Here is a 23,288-nt window from a genome sequence, read left to right as displayed (position 1 = left end):
ATCACATTGATTTGCATATATTGAAGAATCCTTGTATTCCTTGGATAAATCCCACTTGATCATGGTGTATGATCCTTTTAATGTATTGTTGGATTTGGTTTGCTAGTATTTTGTTGAGGATTTTTGTCTCTATGTTCATCAGTGATATTGGCCTGAAATTTTCTTTTTGGGGGTATTTTTGTTTGGTTTTGGTATCAGGGTGATGGTGGCCTCATAGAATGAGTTTGGGAGTGTTCCTCCCTCTGCAGTTTTTGGAAGAGACTCAGAAGGATAGATTCCAGTCTTCTTTGTTGGTGGTTATGCAACAGTTAGTGGCAATTTTGGTGTTTTCGTGAGAGGAGGTGAGCTGAAGTCCTTCTACCAAGAAATAACAAGTGTTGTCGAGGAGGTGTGGCAAAGGGAACCCCCATGCACTGTTGTCGGGAATGTAAATTGGTGCAGCCAATATGGAAGACATCATGGAGATTCCTCAAAAAATTAAGCCTAGAACTACCATATGATCCAGCTATCCCACTTTTGGGTATTTATCCAAAGAATACAAAAACACTAATTCAAAAAGATATATGCAGCCTTATGTTCATCATGGCATTATTTACAGTAGTTGAGATGTGGAAACAACTTAACTATGCACTAAAGAAGATGTGAGATATATTTCTATACATAATGGAATACTACTCAGCCATAAAAAGTTTGAAATCTTGCTATTTGTGAAAACATGGATGGATCTTGAGAGTATTACGCTAAGTGAAATAAGTCAGATGGTTAAGAACAAATACCATATGATTTCACTCATTCGTGGAATATTTAAGGAACAAACAAATAAAAGCCACAATAAATGAACAAATCAAACAAAAATAAGCACAATGATACAGAGAAAAGAGCAGAGGTTACCAGAGAGGAAGGAAGGGTGAGGGAAAATGGGTAAAGGGGTTAACTGTATGGTGGTGAATAGAAACTAAATTTTTGGTGGTGAGCAACTGTAAGACATACAGAGTAGACACACAATGTTGTACACATGAAATTTATATAATATATATTTAAATCAATGTTACCTCAGTAAAAATAAATTTTTAAAAAGGAGATATACACATTGTAAAAATAATCCACTTTTTCATGGCTGAATAGCTTGGCCAAGTTATTTAACCTCTTTATGCTTCTTTTTTTCAAATTTGGGTAGTGTGGATGTCATAAATACCTAGCTCATATAGTTATTTTGAGAATTAATGACTCACATAGATACCTGTTTATATAATTATAATCTTAAATGACTACCAAGGGCAGAGTAAGTAGTGACTAAATCTTAGTCATTATGAACTACTATAACCACCATCATTATGATGTTACATAAATACCATACTATAAATATTTTACTACCACTAAAATTAATTTAGAAAGCCAAAATAATTTTTTAAAAACAACATTGTATTGTACAGGAATAGACTTGTAAAACAGTGGAATAGCATATATGTCATGGAACAGCCCCATGTGTAAATAAACTTATTAGATTAAAAAGGGTGGCATTTCAAAACAGCGGACTATTCATTAAATCATATTGGGACAATTAGTTAACCATTAAAAATAAATTTTACCCCCACATGCCTATTAGAATGACTAAAATTTGGAACAGTGGCAACACCAAATGCTGGTAAGGATGTGGAAAAGCAGGAACTCTCATTCATTGCTAGGAATGCAAAATGGTACAACTACTTTGGAGGACAGTTTGGTGATGTCTTACGAAACTGAAAATACTCTTTGTATAAAATCCAGCAGTCACACTCCTTGGTATTTATTCAAAGGAGTTGAACACTTAGGTTCACACAAAAACCTGAACACGGATGTTTATAGCAGGTTTCTTCATAATTGCCAAAACTTGAAAGAACCAAGATGTCCTTGAGTAGGTGAGTAGATAAATAAACTGTGGTACACCCAGACAATGGAATATTATTCAGCGCCAAGAAATTGAGACATTGAGGAACCTTTAATGCACATTACAAAGTGAAAGAAGACCATCTAAAAAGACTACATACTGTATGATTCCAACTATATGATACTTTGGAAAAAGCAAAACTATGGAGACAGTATAAAGATCAGTGGTTGCCAAAGGTTAGGAGAGAGGGATGGATGAATAGGCAGAGCACAGAGGACTTTTAGGGCAGTGAAAATACTCTGCATGACATAATAAACATGAATACATCTCATTAAACATTTGTTGAAACCCAGAGAATGTACAATGAGGGTGAATGACAATGTAAACTATGGACTTTGGTGATGATGGTGTATAGGCTCAACAGTTGTAACAAATGTACCACTCTGGTGGAGGATGTTGATAATGGGAGACCCTGTACCTGTGTAGGGGGCAGAGGGTACATGGAAAATCTCTGTGCTTTCCTCTCAATTTCACCATGAACCTAAAATTTCTCTAAAAAAAAGTCTTAAAAAATAATGTTGAAAACAAACCTGAAATATTTGCACAATTTTTTGGTAGATTAAAGTTTGAGAGGTTAACAAACTTTTGTGTAAAGATCAGATGGTAAATATTTTCAACTTTGCAGGTCACACCATCTCTGTCCAACTGTTCAACTCTGCTGTTGTACCATGAAAACAGCCATAGACAATATATCAACGAATTGTCATGATTGAGGTTCCAATAAAACTTTATAAAATAGTCAGTGGACCCACATGCTGCAGTTTTTCACCCCTAACTTATCGTATAAAAGCATTAGCAGTAACCGAGTGGAATATTTCTGACAGGAACAAGAAACAGAAGGCAAAGGAAAAAGATTGGTAGGCAAAATTACTATTTAGAATCTCTAATTATATGCCTGCAAATCAGTAAGAACAAAACAAAAAAGAAAAAAAGGAAAGGCTTTGATTAAGCATACCACAGAAAGGAAATCTATATGGATAAGAAACAATAGAGATTTTTGAACCCCACTAGTAATTAGGGAAATGCAAATTAAAGTGACAATGGGAGCTCGCTTGGCAACCATATTGGCAAAATTAAGTTTCACACTGTCAAGCGTTGGTGAGGGTGTGGGGAAACAGATCCTCTAACACACAAGCGCTGAGAGTATAAATTAGCACAGCCACTTGGGAGTTTAATTTGGCAATTCTTCTTAAATTTAAGATTCATATTTTTAACGACCTGATCACCTCTCTATTCAATTTGTATTTAATCAGATAGTGCCTGCGTGTAGTAAAAGACATACAAGAGTATGTATTGCATTATTCCTAATAATGGAGAAAAATGGGATGCCTAACAGTTAAATGTGTACTGCATATACTTAGGAAATTGATTTATTAAATTGATTTTATAAAAATGAGATGTTTCTATAGCAGTGGTTCTCACCTAGGGGTGATTTTGTCCCCGAGGTGACATTTGGCAAAGCCGGGAGACTTTCTGTCACGGCTGGGGTGGGGAGGCTACTGGCATCTAGTGGGTAGAGACCAAGGATGCTGTTAAACGTCCAGCAATGCTCAGATAACCCCCACCACGAAGAATGATCCAGCCCCAAATGTCAACACTGCCAAGGCTGAGAAACATTGGTCTATAATAAACTAACATGAATATCACTCCAAAATGATGAGCAAAAATGCCAAGTTACAGAAAGGCACCTACAGAACAATCAGATCTATATTAAAACACATAGTATAAAAAATAGTTTGGTGGTTCATCAAAAAATTAAATATGGAATTACTCTATGACTCAGCACTTTTACTCCTAAGAGTATATCCCAAAGAAATGAAAATAATTCAATCAAATCTTTGTACACAAATATCCATAGCAGCACTATTCATGCACCCCAAAGGTGGAAACTACCCAAATACCCATTAATAGGTGAATGAATAAACAAAATGTGGTCCATACAATGGAATATTACTCAGCTATAAAAAGGAATGAAGGGGCTTCCCTGGTGGCGCAGTGGTTAAGAATCCGCCTGCCAATGCGGGGGACACGGGTTCGAGCCCTGGTCTGGGAGGATCCCACATGCCACGGAGCAAGTGGGCCCGTGAGCCACAATTGCTGAGCCTGAGCGTCTGGAGCCTGTGCTCCGCAACAGGAGAGGCCGCGATGGTGAGAGGCCCGCGCACCGCGATGAAGAGTGGCCCCCGCTTGCCGCAACTAGAGAAAGCCCTCGCACAGGAGCGAAGACCCAACACAGCCATAAATAAACAAATAAATAAATAAATAATTAAAAAAAAAAAAAAAAGGAATGAAGCACTAATGCATGCTACATGATGGATGAATCTTCAAAGTATTACGCTGAGTGAAAACGCCAGACCCCAAAGGCTACATATTGTATCATTCCATTTGTATGAGATGCCCAGATCAGGCAAATCCACAGGGTAAGAAAGCAGGTTAGTGGTTGCCAGGGGCCGGGGGGAGGAGGACTGCTAATGGAATGGGATCTCCCATTTCTTGAGGTGATGAAAATGTTCTAGAACTAGATAGAGATGGTGGTTGAATAACATTCTGAATATGCTACATGCAACAGAATTGTTCACTTTAAAGTGGTCAATTTTAAGTTATATAAATTTCACCTTAAAAATAAAAACAAAACCAAAAAAACCACCACAAAACCCCACAATAGTACTCGTATTTTATGAGTTTGTGTTTGTTCACTTGCCACATGCATACAGAGGTCTGTAAGGACGCCCATCAAATTGATCATTGTGATCGCATGGCCGGCCACTGCATAACTTTTAGCCTGGTGTGCAGCGTTTCAATTATTTAACAAGAAGGAACACATATTTGTGTGCTGATTTAAAAGAATCTTTTAAAGACACTTAATTGAGCAAATGCTCTGAATGGGCAAGAAAGAGGGTGAAGAGGCACGTCGGGCAGCCTCCTCAGCATCAGTGGTCAATGGCAGGGCTGCTCTCCTGCCAATGTCAGGAGCCAAGGCTCTAAATCCCAAGTTTGTGAAGAATTAGGCTCTGCCTGAACCCCTGAGAAACTCAGGTAATTGACTTACCCCTGGCAGGCAGGGAGGAGAGAGGGAAAGTGATGACAGTTTCCCTGAGGTTGCCCAATGCATTGCAGGGTCCCCAAGGGTGCCAACATCCCTGTAACAGTGGCAGAGACAGAGGCCAGGGCATCACAGTGACAGAAGGCAGCAGGCAGGGGGCAGAGGCAGCATAAATAATGGCAGTCAGGCTCAGGTAAACTCCCCACACAGCTGGCATGCTCAGGGTGGCATGCCTTGCAACCCTCACCCTTACAGCCCTTACCTGCAAGGAAACGCCAAACCAGGACCTCCAGCTGGATTGAGGCAGAAGCAGGTGCAGAGTCTGGAACCCCAGGTGAGTCATCTTCCCTCTCTACCACTTGACCAGGAGAGACCTTGGGAGCCAGAATCTGTCACAGACAAGTAGAAGCCACCCTGTTTATAAAACTCCGTGTGTAATATGAGTCTATGGGTTGGGGCAGTAGGCAGGGCTCCGCTTTCTAGCTTCAAGGTAATATGACGATTGCTTTGCAGGATAGGTGAGAAAACCAAGATGCAGAGAGAAAAGAGCTACCGCTCTAAGTTACCCAGAGCACCTGTCTCGCTTTTAACCTCTCTCCCTTCTCTGTCCTGGCCAAAATCCAATGGTAAAAGGATTGTGGGGAAGCAGAGAAAAGAGGTAGTCAAGAGGATTCAGGATTGAGAGGCTCCAGTCACCCCCACCCCGAGGGTGTAAAGTGTCAGGGAAGCACCAGGCTGGACAGGTGTGATGATGGTAAGGAGTCAAGGATGAAAATAGGGAGAAAAAAGGGAGGCAGGAGGTGGCTGAGATGGGAGGGAGGATGCAGAGAGGGGAACCTAAACAGCTTCATGAGAAGAGAGAGCCAGGATAGGGGAAGACCCGTAAGGCAAGATGGAGACGACACAGACCTAGCCTGTGCTTCTCAACCAGGGGCAGTTCTGCTCCCCAGGGCACATTTGACAATGCGTGAGGGTACTTTTGATGATCACAATTGGGAGATGATACTGGCATCTAGCGGGCGACAGAGATGGTGCTGAGCATCTTATAATGCACAGGACAGCTCCCAGCCACAAAAAATTATCAGTCCCTGAAGTCCCTAATGCTGAAGTTGGAAAACCCTGCCCCAGGGGTATTTGTGGACAGGACTGTCCATGGACAAATTTGGCCCCTGAGTTCCTGGGTGGGTAGCTGGCCCCACCGTGGGTTCCTCTAAGTGCAAGATAGCCGGATCACACTCTCTCTGGGGCTGTTCAGTTTACTTGCAGAGGAACCCACTAGGTGTTCTCCTGGTGGATCAATGCCAGGAGAATTTAGTCCACTTCTCTGCCATCCGGGACCCACACCCATCATGGTTCTACGGCACACTCATCATGGTTTTTTACTTCAAAAAATCATATATACTACTGTGTATATGTCAATCCCAATCTCCCAATTTGTCCCTATCTCCCTTTCCTCCTTGGTAACCATAAGTTTGTTTTCTACATCTGTGACTCTATTTCTCTTTTGTAAATTAGTTCATTTGTACCATTTTTTTAAGATTCCACGTATAAGTGGTATCATATGATATTTTTCTTTCTCTGTCTGACTTTACTCAGTATGACAATGTCTAGGTCTATCCATGTCGCTATACACAGAACTATATGTAAAATAGACAACTAATAAGGACCTACTGTATAGCACAGGGAACTATTCCCAATAGTCTGCAATGACCTACATGGGAAAAGAATCTACAAAGAGTGGGTATATGTATATGTAAAACTGATTTACTTTGCTGTACAGCAGAAACTAACACAACATTGTAAATCAACTATATTCCAATAAAAATTAATTTTAAAAAATTAGGAGACTTTATTTCTTAGAGCAGTTTTAGATTTACAGAAAATTGAGCAGATAGTGCAAAGGATTTCCATATACCCTCTCTCTCCCTGCACACAGCTTCTTATTAACACCCTGCATTAGTGACACTGTGTTACAGTTGCTGAACCAATATTGACACATTATTATTGACTAAAGCCCACAGTTTCATTAGGGTTAACTCTTACTGCTGTATATCCTATGAGTTTTGACAAATGCACAATGTCCTGTATCCACTATTACAATACCTATCATACAGAATTGTTTTACCACCTTAAAAAATCCCCTGAGTTCCACCTTTTCATCTCTCCCTCTCTCCCGCTGAGTCCCTGACACCCACCAATCTTTTCACTGTCTCCACAGTTTTGCCTTTACCCAGAATGAAGAGGCACCAATCTTAGCTGCATTCTGCATCTCCATCATCCCAGAAGGTGTATATGCAGCCCTGGGCCACATCCCCAGGACATGGTGAGCATTTGCCTTCCCATAGTTCCCATCTCTTTCTTTTTTATGGATGTGATTTTTTTTTGTGATCTAATTAATATGGGGAGGGAATGTGTGAATGGTCTGATATGGTGAAGCTGACATTTCCTTGGTCCTGTGAGTGGCCTTTGACATTCATAAACATCCAGCAGTAAATGGTGAGTATAACAGAGAGGTTAGGGAAAGGTAGGCTTTGGGGTTATTCAGATGTAGGTTCAGATCCTGGCTCCCCCACTCAGGAGCCATGGTCCCTTGGGCAAGTGATGTGTCCTCTGTGGGATGCAGCTGCCATTTCTGTAAAACAGGGATCATAGCAGGTGCCTCATAATATTGGGGTACAAATTTAATAAGAAACACATGAGCAGAAGGGCCAACGTCCAATAAAGAGTAGCAATTCTCATCAAGAACTCAAAATCCAGTGCCAGAGACAGTTGCATCTCCAAGATGACACATTATAATGACGGCCCTGAAAAAGTTAAAAGCAAGTACTTTTAGACTTGCTCAAGAGTTGTTGTTTTGGAAGCACACAGGAATGAGTGATTAAATCTCTGTTGGGAAGAGATGTCCAGGAAAGCTGCACAAAGAAGGTGACATTTAAACTGAGTATTAAAGATGAACAGGTGTTTGCCAGTTGGAAAAGGGGAGGAACCAAGATCTGGGTAGAAGGAGCAGCTAAGGAATTACAACTGTACTCTCTAGATCATTGGTTCTCAACTGGGGGTGACTTTGCCGCCCACAGGGAAATCGGCAATGTCTAGAGACAATTTTGGTTGTTATTACTGAGCAGAGGCTACTGGCATCCAGCTGGTAGAGGCCGGAGATGATGTTAAACACCATACAGTGTACAGGATACCTTCCCCGTGTAGCAAAGAATGATCTGGCCCCAAATATCGAGAAACCTTGCACTAGACATTTGAAAGCCCAGAAGCCTGTGAGCACAGCCCACATGACCTCTGTTTCACCTATTCAGGCTCTTCTTGGAGGCACTTGTTTCCAAGTCATCCACTTTGATTTGCCCCTCTAGGATCTCAGAGTATCAGGGCTGAGTGGGGCCACTGGGGCTACCATCCTGGGGACCTACAGGCAGGTGCTGACTCAGAAGTGAGGGAATGATGCAAGTTACTCCAAAGGAGGGAGGCCAAGAAACTCTGGAAACCAGTGATGTTTGGGGAATGCAACCTCCAGTCACCAAAGTTTCTGGTCCCCCTTCATGTATCATTATTAACCTGTCAGGGCTTGATCTAGGACCTGAGCCCACTTAAGATGGTATTTCCTATTTTCCTATTATTTAATTGTAGTAAAATACATGTAAGTTACAATTTACCATCCTAGACATATTATAGCATACAATTCAGTGACATTAAGTACATTCATGATGTTGTATGAACACCATCTATGTATTTCCAGAACCTTCTCAGCACCCCCAAAGGATACCCTATATCCACTAACAATCACTCCCCTTTCTCCCCTTCCTCCAGCCCCTGGAAACCACTGATATGCTTTAAACTCCTACATGAATGTCCATAGCAGTACTATTCACAAGAGCGAAAAAATGGAAACAACCTACATGCACATCAATGGAGTGAATGAATAAACAAAATGTGGTATCCATAAAGTAATATTGTTTGCCCATAAAAAGAAATGAAGTTCTGACGATGCTACAAATGGGTGAACCTCAAAAATATCATGCTGAGTGAAAAAAGCCAGACCGCAAAGGTCACATAGTGAATGATTCTGTTTATATGAAATGTCCAGCACAGGCAAAATCATAGAGATAGAAAGCAGATTAGTGGTTCACTGCCTTTTACTTGGCAGTACCTAATAAAAAAAAAAGATCACTCAGAAATTGTTATTTATAAAAAGACATTGAAATCTCATTAAATTGAAGTTATTTACTGAGCATGGACCATGTACATTTTCTCACTGAGTGTATTGATTTAATTATCATATGTAGCACCTACTGTTTTCCAGGTCACAATCCAGGAATAACTCATTAGTTCTCTGAACAATTATTTGAAGCAGGTAGAGAGAAATGGAGGAACAGAGAGGCAAAGAAACTTGCTCAAGTTTACACAGTGGGTAGAGCAGGGATTCGAACTCCTTGACTCCCTCATCCCTTTGTCAGATGGCTATGTTGCATTGCCTCAGAAGGTACAGATGCACCTCCTGGGATCTGGAAAACAACTCGAACATTATTTCTACACAGTCTCTTGCTTCTGATTCATTGTATTGATAACTCCAGAGGAAGAATCTGATTGGTTCGTCTTAAGTTAGAAATGTACACTGGTCCAAAGTGTTGTAGCCATGGGTAGGTAGGTCTTGTGTTATCTGAAGCTATGGGAAGAAAAGGATTTATCATAAGGGAGAGGAAGGCAATGGCTGGAAGCTCTGGTGAAGGAACATTTATATTATCGGAGGTAACCAGAGGGAGAGAGGTGTATAGCCTTTGGAGAAAGTCAGCCATGTGTTCAAGTCTTAACTCTGCCATTTTGGCAGCTCACCTTGAACAAGTTGCTTAGCATTTAGCATCCCAATATTCTCAGTGAGTATTCTCAAGACACTCGAAATGAGGTGATCAAATCAGCACCTCCCCCACTACATTGATGAGAAGATTAAACCATAGGAGGCACAGAGTAGGAACTCAAACAATGCCACCTGTCATTTATCAGGAGCAGCCCCTTGGGCAGGGCCAGGAATGGTGGAAGCTGATGACCTTCCTCCATCCAGTAGCTGACCTCTGCATGTCACACCTCACTGCAGGCACAGTCTCCATGCAGGGAGCCAACCTCTCAGCAGTGACTGAATTCATCCTCATCGGCTTCTCCACCTTCCCCAACCTTCAGCTGATGTTCTTCCTGCTGTTCCTGCTGATGTACCTGTTCACGCTGCTGGGGAACCTCCTCATCATGGTCACCATCTGGAGCGAGCGCAGCCTCCACATGCCCATGTACCTCTTCCTGTGCGCCCTCTCCATCTCCGAGATCCTCTACACCTTTGCCATCATCCCGCGCATGCTGGCCGACCTGCTCTCCACCCACCACACCATCGCCCTCATGGCCTGTGCCAGCCAGATGTTCTTCTCCTTCACGTTCGGCTTCACCCACTCCTTCCTGCTCACCGTCATGGGCTACGACCGCTACGTGGCCATCTGCCAGCCCCTGCGCTACAACGTGCTCATGAGTCCCCGTGGCTGTGCCTGCCTGGTGGCCTGGTCCTGGGCTGGAGGCTCAGTCATTGGGTTACTGGTGACATCTGCCATTTTCCAACTCACCTTTTGTGGACCCAGTGAGGTCGGCCATTTTGCTTGTCATGTGCCCCCACTATTGAAGTTGGCCTGTGGTACTGATGTGCAAGTAGTGGCCATGGGCGTGGGCCTGGTGTGTATCACTGCCCTGCTGGGTTGCTGTCTCCTCATCCTTCTGTCTTATGCCTTCATCGTGGCCGCCATCTTGAGGATCCCTTCAGCCGAGGGCCGGCACAAGGCCTTCTCCACGTGTGCGTCCCACCTCACCGTGGTGGTCGTGCACTATGGCTTTGCCTCTGTCATCTACCTCAAGCCCAAGGGTCCCCAGTCTCTGGAAGGAGACACCCTGATGGGCACCACCTACACAGTCCTCACTCCCTTCCTCAGCCCCATCATCTTCAGCCTCAGGAACAAGGAGCTGAAGAATGCCATGAAAAAGACCTTCCTTAGCAAACTCTACCCAGAAAAAATGTGATTATCTGGGAGGAATTCCTTGGAAATAGCTAAATTGGGTTACCACATGCTACCTTTAGAGATGACACCCTGTAAGCATGTAATAACCTATATTTGTCTGATGCTTTATGGTTTACAAGGACCCTGTAGGCAACGTCCAAATGTTTGCAAAGTGGTTAAACAGCCTCATGAATGTATTCAGGGTGGAAAGATGTACGAGTTGATAACACATAGAAAGTCAGATTCATTGATTATCTGTTGCAGGACATTTTGTCAGATAGCCTTAAACCAGGAATCTGTTCTTCTCCTGCCAGAAACCAGGGTGGTCTAATTACTCCCATCACCATCAACCCATACGGCAAAGAGAAATGCAATAGTTCAGGCCTCCACCCTCCTCTAGGCAGCAACAGGTAGTTACAACCCAACTTTTGTGAGGCTACAGAAGACTAAGCCAGATTACAGCAGAGGACAGCAAAACACCCTAAATTTCAGCATTGTGCGTATCTGTAATAAGCAGACTCAGAAAATGTTGAAGATACCTCCACGTTTCAAGTGTGAATCTTGAGCAGCTGCAGAGAGACAGAGAAGTCTCTATAGTTATGTCAAGGAAAGAAGTCTCACGGTGAGAAATCACCTGCTGTGTTAGAAAGTGACTTGGCACATAGGCCAGTGGGTAACTGTTTGTTGAACGGCAATAATGAGTGCAGAGCCCAGAATGAAGGTGTATCCAATGGTCATACTGATTTAATGATCCCCCATGGGAGTGAGGGGGGATTTAAGGCTGATCATACTCAATATTACCTATAATTTGTTGAAAATCCATGTATTCAAGAGAATGGCAGATACTGCATGATATCTCTTATAAATGGAATCTTAAAAAGGTAAACTTGTAAAAACAGAGAGTAGAATGATGGTTGTCGGGGGCTGAGGGGTGGGGGAATTGGGGAGATGCTGTTTAAGGGCACAAATTTGCAACCAATAGATCAACCAGAAGACAAACAAGATCTGGGGCTCAAAAACACAGCATTGTGAGTATAGATAGTAATACTGTATTATAAATTTCAAAGTTGCCAAGAGACTAGATCTTAATCTTTCCCACCCCCCAAAAAGATATGATAATTATGTGACATGATAGAGGTGTTAGCTAATACTGCAGTGGTAATTATATTGCAATATATAAATGTATCCCTTCAGCACATTGTACACCCTAAACTTATACACTGTTATATGTCAATTATATCTCAATTAAAAGTCTCTTGACAAATTTAAAACTTTTCAGAATATGAATTTATGCACTAAAAATAGCAATTTATAATACTTAATGGACACTAGTTTATGGTGATACAGTTTTGTACAACAATAAATGTAATTATCATGCATAAGTAATAGTCAATTAGCCAAAGTTAAAAAAACATGTAAGTTGAATAGTAAACTATACATCATTTCCCTAAAGTTGAATTCAGTCTTTCTCTATAACTTGAGCAGTAAAAACATCTCATGTTACTCTGCAGTGGGAAGATGTGGAAAAAATTCCAGTCAAAACTGAGGATCCTAGATCATCCTCCTTTGCATAATGTACTCCATGTTTCATGTTACCCCTCAAATACATTACCTCATTACAGCCTCACAACTGGATATCAGGGCAGATAAACTCACATCTACTCCACTTGACAGAGGGGAAACTGAGACTCAAAATTGTTGCATGATTCATCCAAGATCACACAAGTTAGAAGGGCCAGGTTTCCCTTGTGGGTCTTTTCTGATTCCCAGGCCTTTCCACCCACTGCTTCACACAGCATTCTCCTACAATGGGTTTTGTGAGTCCCCCATCCAAGGAGGACTAGCCCATTTTCGAATCAATCTCGTCAGTATCCTAAGAGCCTTTTTTTTTTTTTAATTTATTTATTTATTTATTTTTGGCTGTGTTGGGTCTTCGTTTCGCGTGAGGGCTTTCTCTAGTTGCGGCCAGCGGGGGCCACTCTTCATCGCGGTGCGCGGGCCTTTCACTATCGCGGCCTCTCTTGTTGCGGAGCACAGGCTCCAGACGCGCAGGCTCAGTAGTTGTGGCTCACGGGCCTAGTTGCTCCGCGGCATGTGGGATCTTCCCTGACCAGGGCTCGAACCCGTGTCCCCTGCATTGGCAGGCAGATTCTCAACCACTGCGCCGTGAGGAAAGCCCCCTAAGAGCCTCTTAAACCACAGGTGGGCAATTGGAGCCCACCATAAACTGGAGTGTGCAACCTTGGGACATTGATGGAATATTTCTATAGATTCCAGATTTTAACGTTTTGGACTCATAGGAATTCCTGAGTTACTCTTTCACACTGATCCTGAGATGATCCCCTCCCCTGGCAACAAAGAAAGTCTAGACAAGAATATAAGCTAGGTTCTTTCATTTTCTTCATTAAAGTCAACTCAGCCTCTGAGCCTACTAATAACCAAATGGAAAGAAAACCTGGAATGTGATTGGGTATCCACAATGAGTGGGGCACTCAATGTCTTATGCTAACTTATTATGATTCATTAGGCTATCAGCTTCCTGAGGTCAGGAAATCTGTCCATTTGCCCACCGTCACACCCAGCACCAGCATAGTACTTGGAAGATATAATTGATTAACTGATATTTCCTGGGTGGACCAGTGTAATCCACAGAATACTATACAAACCAGAATGTCGGCTTGTAATGTTTACTATGAGAAACTTCACTGCCCTCCAAAGCAGTGGGAAACAGTGTGTGAAAAGCTGTGTTGAGGTCAGGATAATCTGAGTTTAAATCTTGCCTCCCTAATTAGATGGATATCTAATTAGATTGAAACCTAATTAGATAGACATCTTATATATTCCACATCTGAGTAAATAATGGAATGTTCAGAGCTGTGACATTTAAGATTGTAAAACTTAGATATATCCATTAATAATGGACGATTAAACAAATACTGGTTCATTCATAAATGGAACACAAGTCAGCCATTAAAACCATTCAGTCCTTGGACTTCATCAGCATCCTCTCTCCCTGGGGATCCCACCTAGTACCATGTGTTTATGTACCTTATGCACACAGGTGATCCCCAGATTCTTATATTTATTCCTATCCAACTGCCTATTCAATATCTCCAAGTGGATATCTAGTAAGCATCTCAAGCTTAATGTATCCAAACCTTGGATGTTCTTGTTGACATTATCACACTTACTTTTTCTCTCTCCCTCCCTCACTTTGTCCATCCCTCCCTCCTTTCCTCTGTTCTTTTCCTCTCCTTTTCTCTCTTTTCCTCTTCCACTCCCTCTCTCTCCCTCCCTCTTTTCCCCTTTCTTCCCATCTCCTTCTCCCTCTCTCTCTCTCTCCCCACCCCCCTCTCCTTCACACACACACACACACACACACACACACACACACACACATCATTCTCCCACAGTCTTTCTTATCTAAGAAAACAGAAACTCAGATTTCAATTCCTTGGAGTCTTTTCTGCTCAAATATCATAGAGCCCTTCTTTAACCATACTACACAAAATAGAAACACCCCTGGCCGTGTCCTACCTCCCTGATCTGCTTTACTTGTCTCCCACATGCTTATTACCTCCTGACATGTATCTGCCCAATGAAGTCTGTCTCTGCCAACTGGAATGTTGCTCTGAGGAGGTCAAGGACTCTTGGTTCATTTTGTCCACTGCTGTATTCCTACACAGCATATGGTAGGCTTTCAAAAATTTAACTAAATTAATTTAGAAGAATGAAAGTAACAGTTAGGTGCTATTTTTCCCATCCAATTGGATGGACAAAAAATTTTCAAACTTATTAACACTGTTGGAGTGGGCATGGGGAAATTTACTCCCATGTGTTGCTGTGTGTCCATAGGCAGGTCAATTCCCTTCTCTGAGCACACCCTGTAATGATGAAAAAGCACCTACCTTCTAAGACAGTTATGAGACTGAAGTAAGACAATGTTTGTGAAGGGCTTAGCATGGTGCCTGGCACATGGATATGCTCAATAAACAGTAGTTAGGATGATATTATAATTTCAAGTTTTGCTTAATGAGTTTGGAAACAGAGGCGTTGGTTGAGGAACTGTTCAGTTGTCCACCAACTTTGACTATCACCTGGGTTATCAATGTGGCCAAAGGAGTGGGACCTCAATGGAGAGCATTTTTGTCTAGAAGGGGGTGTTGTTGGCAGAAGTTCTACACCAACTGAGCTTCCTGACCTCCCCCTTTCTCCCAGGATCCCCTTCTACACAAACAGCCTCATTGCTATGGCTACTAGTCTCTAAGCGTGGTCTCCACAAGTCATCTCTATGGCAACAGCTGATGGGCAGGGAGACAGGTGATACCTTGCACTCTAAAGAGAAAAGAAAGAGTTGCTCAGAATTGTAAATAGCGCTGTGCAGTGGGTAAGTGATGAAGCAAAGTGGCTTTGGTTAAATCACATGTAATCTCTCAGCCTCAGTTTCCCATCATTAAAATAGGTTTAATAATAAGGTAGCCACCTCTTAGGATAGTTCTGAGAATTAAATCATATCTAGGTAGGGTAATTGACAGTGACTGGCAACCAATAAGCACTTAATAAATGCCAGATTTTTAAGATTTATTTAATAATTAATTGTCTTCTGTGTGTTAAATCCTGTGCTAGTTTTGGGAGTACAGAGATGGGTCTGTTGCTAGCCTCTCTCTTTGAAGAGTTTACACAGTGCTTGGTGGAAAGACACACAGAGAAATGTCAGGGCTCTCACCAAGATATGGCCCAGGTGCTAAGGGCCACAAAAAGGGGTGTGACTCTGCAGCTTGGGATCATCAGCCAAGTCTTCCCTCATTTCTGTCCTTAAGTGGCTCTCAGAGCCTCCAGAGGACACTTGGAAGTTTCTGTAGACATTTTTGATTATTACAACTGAAAGAGGAGGAGATGTGTTACAATATCTAGTGGGTAAAGGTAATGGTTGCTGCTCAACATCCTGCAATGCACAGAACAGACCCCACTGCAAAGAATGAGCCAACCTCAAGTGTCAACCGTTCCAAGGATGATAAACCCTGCTTACTTACTTAACAAACATTTATTATCTACTGTGTGCCAGGCATGTTTTCAGATGCCACTGGGGATTCAACATGGAACTGATTAGATGTGACACTGATCTCAGTGCTTGCAGCTGAGAGAGGAAGATGTGGCTATTAAACAAATAATCACACTAATTAATATATATGATACATTGTGATAAAAGCTATGAGGAAAGAAAGAAGTTGCTATGAGTGCTTATAATAGGAGTGGTGACTCAGTCTGGGGAAATCAGGGAAGGCTTTCCTGAGGAGGTGACATTTAAGGTCACACCTATGGATGTGTAGGTTATGCCAGCGGAAGGGTATTCCAGGTAGAAGCAGTAGCATGGGCAAAGCCTGAAAGGTCTGAGTGTGCTTGGTTTATTGCAGGAATAACCAGGACGTTAGAGAGACTGAAGACCTGGGGAGGGCTGGGGTGTAATGTTGAAGATGAAGCATGGACCTGACCACAGGAGAATTTGTACTGTGTCCCAAGGGTATAAACAGACAGGTGATTTTTCAAGTTTTCCCTTTAGAAAGATCCTTCTGGCTGCTGGGCAGAGACAGCTTGTGGGGGTTGAGGGTGGAGGAGAAGAAAAACATCCTTGAGGAGGGGACTGGACTTTCACCACAAGCATGGCTGGTAGGGTCAACACTGGGGAAGAGCAGAACAAGAGAAGAGAAGGCAGCACGTTGCATCACTCAGGACGGTCTTTGCCTTGAGCAGTTAGCATGGCAGCCCACGGTGGCTCCATTAGCACCAGGAGGGGGGACCCCTAAAGTCTGGAGATCTCTCCATCAGCAGTCTTTCTCTGTGCTCCAGGCCCTTTAATCACCTCTCTGGGCTCTGGCCCCACCTTGAGGATACCAAAGCATGTGGCACAGCGGGTACCATTAGTAAGGAATGGCAAACAGCTAGGAATGCAGGCGGTGGAAGAACATAAGAAAGTGGAAACTGAATAATAGAGGGGAAGTGAGGACAGGCCCTGGGGGGGCGGGGTGGTCCTAGCCAACACTAGTGGGCAGAGGGGCAGGGCTGTCTTCACTCCTGTGATGGGAGGGTCATCACCCAAAGATGCTGGTTGTGTTTACACTGATGTTTTGGCATTTATCTCTATTTTCCATCACCAGATAAGTGAATGATGGCTTCAAATTTTTGAACTGTTGCAGGGAAAATAAAGGCAAGGTATTTTCGGGGGTTGGGGGAGATAGGGATGTCTAACGGTATCAAGACTAGGGTCAGGCAAGTGAGACACTCACATTGACAACTAAATTTAGGGGGTCACCACAAAATTCAGTAATTAAGATAAATCATATTTTATGCAATATTTTACAAAATCAAAATTAATGCAAAAAATTCACGATGAACAATATATCAACATTTTAAATAAAGAAAGGAAGCAGCACTGCAGTTTCATGACCCTGCCTCATTCTTCTAGCCCTGACCCAGCCCTTGGGTCTAGAATATGCCACTTAGAGAAACAACATACATTCACTAAGTTCAACTTCTTTGGTCATTTTAAATTTACAATACAACTAATAGTAAATAAAGTAAAGGAGTAAAAATATGGTTTATTTAAATTTCAGAAAGTGTTGTCATAGGTCAATCAAAGTAGAGTAAGTTGATTTTTTCTATTATGACCACAGGGAACCACACTGGCACTTCTTGGGTATAATTCAGAAGTCACCTTTGCTGTCAGCTCCTTCATATTCACATAGTCTGACTCTTACATATTTCCCGGGACAATCGGTATATTCGAAAAGTCTCCAGATCTGTGATTTGCCAAAGAGCACTGGCTACACCTCAAGGCTTGTGCTGGCCACTTAAACATTCCTTGCACGTGACAGCTTCAAGAGGGGCAGTCCTTATATCTGGTATTCCTTCACCATGTATAGGGGAAGCAAAGGATGTCCCCAAATATTGCTAATTAACTGTCTTAAGTCTTCTCAATATAACCCAGGAACCTGGCTTTAAAAGGATTCAGTTCTTTTTGTTTTGTTTGTTTGTTTGTTTTAGCTCAAGCAACTTCATATTTAAACATGACACTCTTTTCCATATTAATACCACTGCTAAGGAAAACCAAACACAGAATGCCTATAGCCTGTTTTTGTCAAGGTTAGGTTATGTCTCCCCGGTCCTCTCACATTGGGTGTTTCTTCCTAACCCCCTGAGGTCAGCATATTTTCAAGGTCTGGGCTTATTTCATTTGGTGCCTGCTAAAACCGGTCTTTTCTTTCCAATCCAGGTTTTCATCCCTTCCTGGAACAGCTGGCCTCCTCTCCTCATAACCCCTGAGAAGTGTATGCTTCTGAGCCCCAGCTCCAACTTAATGAATTCTAGCTTTTTTCCACTTCAGGAGAAAGATTTAGCTAGCAGACTTAATCTCTTTATATCTCAATTTCCTCATCTTGAAAATGGAACTAATAATCTGACCTCCCTCGTGGAGTAAAAGAACTGATGTGTGTAAAGCATTTAAGACCTTACCTGTCTTTATCCATCAGGGAAATGCTAATCAAAACCACAATTAGATACCTCTAGAATGACTACAATCAGAAAGTTAGATAACAACAAATGCTGGTGAGGATGTGGAGAAATTGGAACCCTCATACGCTGCTGCTGGGGATGAAAAATGGTTCAACCTCTTTAGAAAAGAGTCTAGCAGTTCCTCAAATAACTAAACATAGAGTTACCATATGACCCATCCATTTCACTGAAAGGTATATACCTCCCAAAATGAAAACATAGGTCCACGCAAAAACTTGTACATGAATGTTTATAGCAGAAACACTCCTGGTGGCCAAAATGTGGAAACAACCAAAAAATGTATCAACAGATGGATGGATAAACAAAATATCATATATCCAAACAATGCAACTTTATTCAGCTATAAAAAAAGGAATGAAATTAGTGATACATGCTGTGACATGGATAAACCTGGAAAACATGGTACATGAAAGAAGCCAGACACAAAATGATAAATATCGTATGAGTCCATGTATATGAAATGGCCAGATAAGTCAAATCTATAGAGACAGTAGATTCGTGGTTGCTTAGGACTGGAAGGAAAGGAAGAAGGAGAGGTGATAGCTAAAAGGTACAGCTTTCTTTTGGAGGTGAGGAAAATGTTCTAAATTCGCTGTGGTAATGATTACACATATCTTCATATGGGTATGTTATATGGTATGTAAAGTACATTTCAATACAGGTATTTTTTTAAAGACCATAATAGCTGATGATAAATGCTCAACAAATGGGAAGCTGTTATCTTCATAACTATTAAAAAGAAAGGAAGAAAGGGAGGAAGGAAGGAGGGAGAGAGGGAAAGGGGGAAGGGAGGGAGAGAGAGAGAGAGAGGGTGAGACAGAAAAGCTACCTCTGCCTCCAACTCAAATATGTGGCTTCATATTTGAGCTAAGGATTCTTTAGAGCAGTGGTTCCCAAAGTGTCATCCTCAGACCAGCTGCAGCGTCACCTGGGAGCTTGTTAGAAATGAAGATTCTAGAGTCCCCCTTGCCCAACCACACAGACCTACTGAATTAGACACTCTGAGGTGGGACCCAGCAGCCTGATTCTGATGTGCCCTCAAGTTGGAGACCCATTACTACAGAAGACTCACTCAGCCCACCCCATTCTACATCCATGAACCTACCTGGCTTCTTGATTTCGGACAAGTACCAAACCTCACTGTGTCCATTGCCTCATTTAAAAATGTAGCGTAACCCAAAGCAGCTACCTGATTCTGCCTGAGCACTTCCCTTGAAGCAGGCCCAGCCTGTGGATGCATCCCCCCAATCTATCTGACTCCACAACCCATGAAAGGGAAATGGATTTTTATTGAGGATTTCAAGGGCGTCCAGAAAGGGGATTTACATCAGGTACTTTATAGCAACCTTATTAACCTTATAAAATGTCCATTTATGTCCCTGCTCTTTCCCCGTATTTCTTCACCAGCCACTGGGTCCATCATCCCCTCCTAGGTCCCCATCAACTGCTAGCAATCTGGTTTTTCTACCTGTTCCTCCCTTATTCCTCAAACCAGCCACCACTTCATCTTCCCTCTCCCATGTCTTCCCCCATCTCTTTCCATATTGTTTATCTTAGAAGGAGAAGTTCAGATCCCCTCTCTCTTCTTTCTATAATTTGTATCCTTAGACCTATCATTCACTCAGCCAAAAAAAGCAACTCATAGGAGAAGACACCCTACCTCCAAAAATGTGAAGACTTGAAATGAAAAACAACAACAGTCAACAATGCTCTCCTTCCCTCAATATGATACATGAGAGAGATGAGGTCTCCAAAGCATAGAGTGCAGTTCTTGATACACAGCAAGCACGAGATCAATGTCGCTGTTTATGTCATCATTGTTTTAGGTAGAGCAAGCATCCCTCCTTCACACAGTGAAGATAAATTATGCACGCAGGTTCCCCAACACAGGACATGGGCGTCCCCTCTTTCGTGCTGCTCTCAGGCACAGTAAACAGGAGGAAGTTGACTCACAAGGTCAATATTGGGGAGATTGTGACTCCAGTGAATGCAGGAGGAATGAGGTCAACCAGACTGGGGGAAAGGAGAGAAAGCAGACATCTAACATTTATAGAGAAGTTGCTGAGTGGGGACGAGTGGAAATTCACAAACAGGAATCATCACCAGTGCAGCACGATTATTCCCATTTTACAGAGGATAGACTGAAGTGCCTCTACGTGCCACATCTCCTGTTACAAAATCTGCCATTTCAGGAGCTATGGAGAAAGAATTTGTTGAGGAAGGTCTTTTTCATGGCATTCTTCAGCTCCTTGTTCCTGAGGCTGAAGATGATGGGGCTGAGGAAGGGAGTGAGGACTGTGTAGGTGGTGCCCATCAGGGTGTCTCCTTCCAGAAACTGGGGACCCTTGGGCTTGAGGTAGATGACAGAGGCAAAGCCATAGTGCATGACCACCACGGTGAGGTGGGACGCACACGTGGAGAAGGCCTTGTGCCGGCCCTCGGCTGAGGGGATCCTCAAGATGGCGGCCACGATGGAGGCATAAGAGAGGAGGATGAGGAGACAGCAGCCCAGCAGGACAGTGACACACACCAGGCCCACACCCATGGCCACGGTGGAGACGTTGTCCCCACAGGCTAACATCGCTAGAGGTGGCATGTGGCAGAAGAAATGGTGGATCACATTGGGTCCACAAAAGGTGAGGTAGAAAATGGCAGATGTCACCACTAGCCCCATGACTGAGCCTCCAGCCCAGGACCAGGCCACCAGGCAGGCACAGCCATGGGGGCTCATGAGCACGTTGTAGCGCAGGGGCTGGCAGATGGCCACGTAGCGGTCGTAGCCCATGACGGTGAGCAGGAAGGAGTGGGTGAAGCCGAACGTGAGGGAGAAGAACATCTGGCTGGCACAGGCCATGAGGGCGATGGTGTGGTGGGTGGAGAGCAGGTCGGCCAGCATGCGCGGGATGATGGCAAAGGTGTAGAGGACCTCGGAGATGGAGAGGGCACACAGGAAGAGGTACATGGGCGTGTGGAGGCTGCGCTCGCTCCAGATGGTGACCATGATGAGGAGGTTCCCCAGCAACGTGAACAGGTACATCAGCAGGTACAGCAGGAAGAACATCAGCTGAAGGTTGGGGAAGATGGAGAAGCCGATGAGGATGAATTCAGTCACTGCTGAGAGGTTGGCTCCCTGCATGGAGACTGTGCCTGCAGTGAGGTGTGACATGCAGAGGTCAGCTACTGGATGGAGGAAGGTCATCAGCTTCCATCATTCCTGGCCCTGCCCAAGGGGCTGCTTCTGATAAATGACAGGTGGCATTGTTTGAGTTCCTACTCTGTGCCTCCTATGGTTTAATCTTCTCATCAGTGCAGTGGGGAAGGTGCTGATTTGATCACCCCATTTTGAGTGTCTTGAGAACACTCACTGAGAATATTGGGGTGCTAAATGCTAAGCAACTTGTTCAAGGTGAGCTGTCAAAATGGCAGAGTTAAGACTTGAACACATGGCTGACTTTCTCCAAAGGCTATACACCTCTCTCCCTCTGGTTACCTCCAAAACTATAAATGTTCCTTCACCAGAGCTTCCAGCCATTGCCCTCCTGCTCCGTTCTGCTAAACCTTGTTCTTCCCATAGCTTCAGATACCACAAGGCCTACCTACCCATGGCTACAACACTTTGGACCAGTGTACATCTCTAACTTAAGATGAAGCAATCAGATTCTTCCTCTGGAGTTATCCATGCAAGAGACTGTGTAGAAATAATGTTCGAGTTGTTTTCCAGATCCCAGGAGGTGCATCTGTACCTTCTGAGGCAATGCAACATAGCCATCTGACAAAGGGATGAGGGAGTCAGCCAACCTGTGTTCGAACCCCTGCTCTGCCTGCTGTGTAAACCTGAGCAAGTGTCTTAACTTCTTTGTACCTCCATTTCCCCCTACTTAACTCAAAGTGTTGTTGTGAGAATTAAATGAGTTATTCTTGGACTTGATCTGGAAAACAGTAGGTGCTACCTATGATAATTAACTCAATACACTCAATGAGCAAATGTATATGATCTGTGTTCAGTAAATAACAATTCAGTGTCTCTTTATGAATAACAATTTTAAATCCTTTTTAAAAATAAATGTATTTATTTTATTTATATTTATTTTGGGCTGCATTGGGTCTTCGTTGTTGCGCGCAGGCTTTCTCTAGTTGCGGCGAGTGGGAGCTCCTCTTCATTGCGCACGCGGGCTTCTCATTGTGTGCCTTCTCTTGTTGCAGAGCACGGGCTCTAGGCACACGGGCTTCAGTAGTTGTGGCTCGCAGGCTCTAGAGCGCAGTCTCAGTAGTTGTGGCGCACGGGCTTAGTTGCATCCGTGGCATGTGGGATCTTCCTGGACCAGGGCTCGAACCCATGTCCCCTGCATTGGCAAGCAGATTCTTAACCACTGCGCCACCAGGGAAGCCCCAAATCTTTTTTTTTTTTTTTAATTAGGCTATGTCAAGTTAAAAGGCAGCTAACCACTAATCTTTTTTCTGTCTCTATGGATTTGCCTGCTCTGGACAAGTCGTCTAAATGTAATCATATACTCTGTGGACTTTGGGGTCTGGCTTCTTTCACTCAGCATAATGTTTTTGAGGTTCATCCATGCTGTAGCATTGTCATAACTTCATACCTTTTTATGGCTGAGCAATATTCCATTGTATCGACAGACCACATTTTGTTGATCTATTCACCCACTGATGGACATTTGGTTCTTTTCCACTTTTTCACTATAGTGAATAGTGCTGC

General features: G+C 43.1%; 2 protein-coding genes across 2 annotated transcripts; one reads left to right on the top strand and one right to left on the bottom strand.

Moving 5' to 3' along the window:
• Positions 1-10,079: 10,079 nt before the first annotated feature.
• LOC118892961 (olfactory receptor 10H1) lies at positions 10,080-11,169 on the top strand. Its single transcript, XM_036848051.1, has one exon. The coding sequence runs from the start codon at positions 10,080-10,082 to the stop codon at positions 11,025-11,027; it is 948 nt and encodes a 315-aa protein (XP_036703946.1). The 3' UTR covers positions 11,028-11,169.
• Positions 11,170-20,762: 9,593 nt separating this feature from the next.
• LOC118893381 (olfactory receptor 10H1-like) lies at positions 20,763-21,710 on the bottom strand. Its single transcript, XM_036848875.1, has one exon. The coding sequence runs from the start codon at positions 21,708-21,710 to the stop codon at positions 20,763-20,765; it is 948 nt and encodes a 315-aa protein (XP_036704770.1).
• Positions 21,711-23,288: the final 1,578 nt, after the last annotated feature.

Source organism: Balaenoptera musculus, chromosome 3 (assembly GCF_009873245.2).
Source record: "Balaenoptera musculus isolate JJ_BM4_2016_0621 chromosome 3, mBalMus1.pri.v3, whole genome shotgun sequence".
NCBI lineage: Eukaryota > Metazoa > Chordata > Mammalia > Artiodactyla > Balaenopteridae > Balaenoptera > Balaenoptera musculus.
Note: the sequence above shows the minus strand (reverse complement) of the source record. Positions and strands in the feature narration are given on the sequence as shown.